At 42.8% G+C, this 2,704-nt stretch overlaps 1 protein-coding gene across 1 annotated transcript in view; it reads left to right on the forward strand.

The window, feature by feature from the left end:
- Positions 1–111, forward strand: part of cebpz (CCAAT enhancer binding protein zeta) — a 25,773-nt gene extending 25,662 nt beyond the window's left edge. Inside the window, exon 8 of the mRNA XM_048601354.1 lies at positions 104–111. Within this exon, the coding sequence (XP_048457311.1) occupies positions 104–111 (8 nt within the window). The remainder of the gene's footprint in view (positions 1–103) is intronic.
- Positions 112–2,704: the final 2,593 nt, after the last annotated feature.

Raw genomic sequence — 2,704 nt, forward strand, 5'->3', positions numbered from 1 at the left:
CACATAAAATACGTGCCTCATTTCTGAGGGAACATCATTTAGTCGTTCAAGTCTGTGTGGTAGAATAGCCTTGCTATTTTGCATACTGAATTTTTTTTAACAGGTCCTTAAATGTGGCAATTTTGTAAAGACATAAATTTGTGTCTGAATTTGAAAATAAGACAGGATATGTACTGGATATTTATTATTCTTCATTATTCCAATTTTAGTTTTATCATGCTTCACTTGGTTGCTGACCATCAATATCAAAAGGTGAAAATTTGAGACACTTGTAACAGAAGACAATCAATTACTGCCAATCAGATTTTGCTTCCCAGTTTAGACACATTTACTTTGTACTTGGATGCTAATTATTATACAGCAATTTGGTGCCCAATCTTTCCTTATGTAAGATTCAAAAGTCAGAACAGTTTAAAAAGACGGAATGGAAACAATACTCCTTTAAAAAGACTGACCAGAGTAGTCTATGAGAATCAAGACCCATGTCACCCATGTTCTGCCAGTGCTACTTGGAATTTTTAGACATCTAGAGAAAGTGGATGGTTATGGGCTGGTGGTGATAGGAAAGGGGGAAGAAATTTCAGAGTGAAAATCTGTGTTACAGTCCTACAACTCAGACTTTTAACTGTCTTGCTTTAGTAGTCACTTCAACAGATTTAAAGCAGGGACCTTCAGATTTAGAATTCTGTGGCAAAATTTGCACCTAATTTACATAGCCCTGACTTTTAAGTGACTCTGCTTACCAAATCTACATAGAAATGCGACAGGTTGTCACTGATCAAGCACAGCTTCAGTTTTGTGTAGTACAGTTCTAAGCAACCCATGGGCCTTTAATGACGAATGCTTGTTTTGTGAGCTAACAACATCAAAAGCACTGCAGAAATCAGCAGACTTCAACAAAGTCAGAGGTGACAGTAAAATAAATTTCATATCACAATAGGATAATAGTGTAATAAAACAAACACCTCTGTATTACCAACATTCTAGGACTGGGCACAACGTAACTTTGATTTCCTATTAACAAAAACAGAAAATGGTGGAAAAGCAATTGCTGGGTGAGACGGCGGCTCAGTGGTTAGCACTGCTGCCTTAGAGGCGGGAACCCAGGTTTGATTCCAACCTTGGGTGACTGTCTGTGTGGAGTTTGCACACTCTCCCCGTGTCTGCGTGGGTTTCCTCTGGGTGCTCCGGTTTCCAAAGATGTGTGGGTTAGGTGGGTTGACCATGCTAAATTGCCCCAGAGTGTCCAGGGATGTGTAGGCTAGGTGGAATAGCCATGGGAAATGCAGGGTTACAGGGACAGGGTAGGAGTGTGTCTGGTGGCATGCTCTTTGGAGAGTCGGTGTAGACTTGATGGGCCAAATGGCCTGTCTCCAAACAATAGGGATTTTATGATTTCTATGAACTCAGAATCTGTGGGGAGAAAGCAGAATTAATGTTTTGGGTCTAGTGACCTTTGCTCAGAATTGATTTCAGCTGATGATGAGTTGGGGGGAAGGGGAAAGGAGTAAATAGTAGATGGAGATAGAGTCCAGAGAGGAAGAGAGATAAAAACAGTTGTGCAGACAAAGGAATAGGTAAGGGTCAATCTGGGAAATCAATAGCTGCTAATAGGGCCAGTTAGTGGCTGAGAAGCAGATGTTTTTGATGGCAGCCCATGTGATGATAAAGTCTAGTGTGTGGGGTTTGGGGAAAGGGCATGGGAGAAGATGCTCAGGCCCGAACATTTTTGAACTCTATATAGAGTTCTGAAGGATGCAGCATCTCCAAGAGGAAAATGAGATTGTGCTGTGCTGTGCTGAGCTTCACTGGAGCACTACAGCAAGCCTGAGACAGAGACTGTGGCCAGGGAATACAGTGGTATATTGAAGCAGCAGGCAACAATGGGGGCAGCCCGGTGGCTCAGGGGTTAGCACTGCTGCCTCACAGCACCAGGGACCCAGGTTCGATTCCACCCTTGGGCGACTGTCTGTGTGGAGTTTACACATTCTCCTCGTGTCTGCATGGGTTTCCTCTGGGTGCTCCAGTTTCCTCCCACAATCCAAAGATGGATTGGACATGCAAAATTGCCCATAGGGTTCAGGGACATGTAGATTAGGGGGATGGGTGTGGATGGGATGCTCTGATGTCAGTGTGGACTTGTTGGGCCGAAGGGCCTGTTTCCACACTTGTAGGGATTCTAGGATGACGAAGCTCGGGGCCATCTCTACGGACAGAATGTAGATGTTCTGCAAAGTGGTCGCCTAGTCTGTGTTTCGTCTTCCCAATGTACAGCAGACAACATTGTGAGCAGCAATTACGGTAACCAAATTGAGTATTGCAAGCTTCTACACAAAGCCATGATCCCACAAACAGCCACACGATAATGAGTAGACAAGACAATTTAAAAAAAAAAAGTGATTTGGCTGAGGGATAAATATTGATCAGACCAAAAGACAGGGCATTCCTATTTTTTAAGTGAATTGTTCTGCAAAATCTTTTACGTATACCAAAGCACATCTTCCTTATATAGAAAGTCCCATTGAAAGCAAGAATCTCTGATGGTACAGCACTTCCTTAGCATAACAATGGAGGACTGTACCAGTCTATGTTTCTATGCTCTACAGTGTGGCTTGAATTTACAGCCTTCAGATGCCAGGGTAAGCATGCTGCCTCTGAGAGCGGTGTATAAAAGGTATTTACACAAATACAGTAAATAAAATAA

Source organism: Rhincodon typus, chromosome 9 (assembly GCF_021869965.1).
Source record: "Rhincodon typus isolate 14 chromosome 9, sRhiTyp1.1, whole genome shotgun sequence".
NCBI classification, from domain to species: Eukaryota; Metazoa; Chordata; class Chondrichthyes; order Orectolobiformes; family Rhincodontidae; genus Rhincodon; species Rhincodon typus.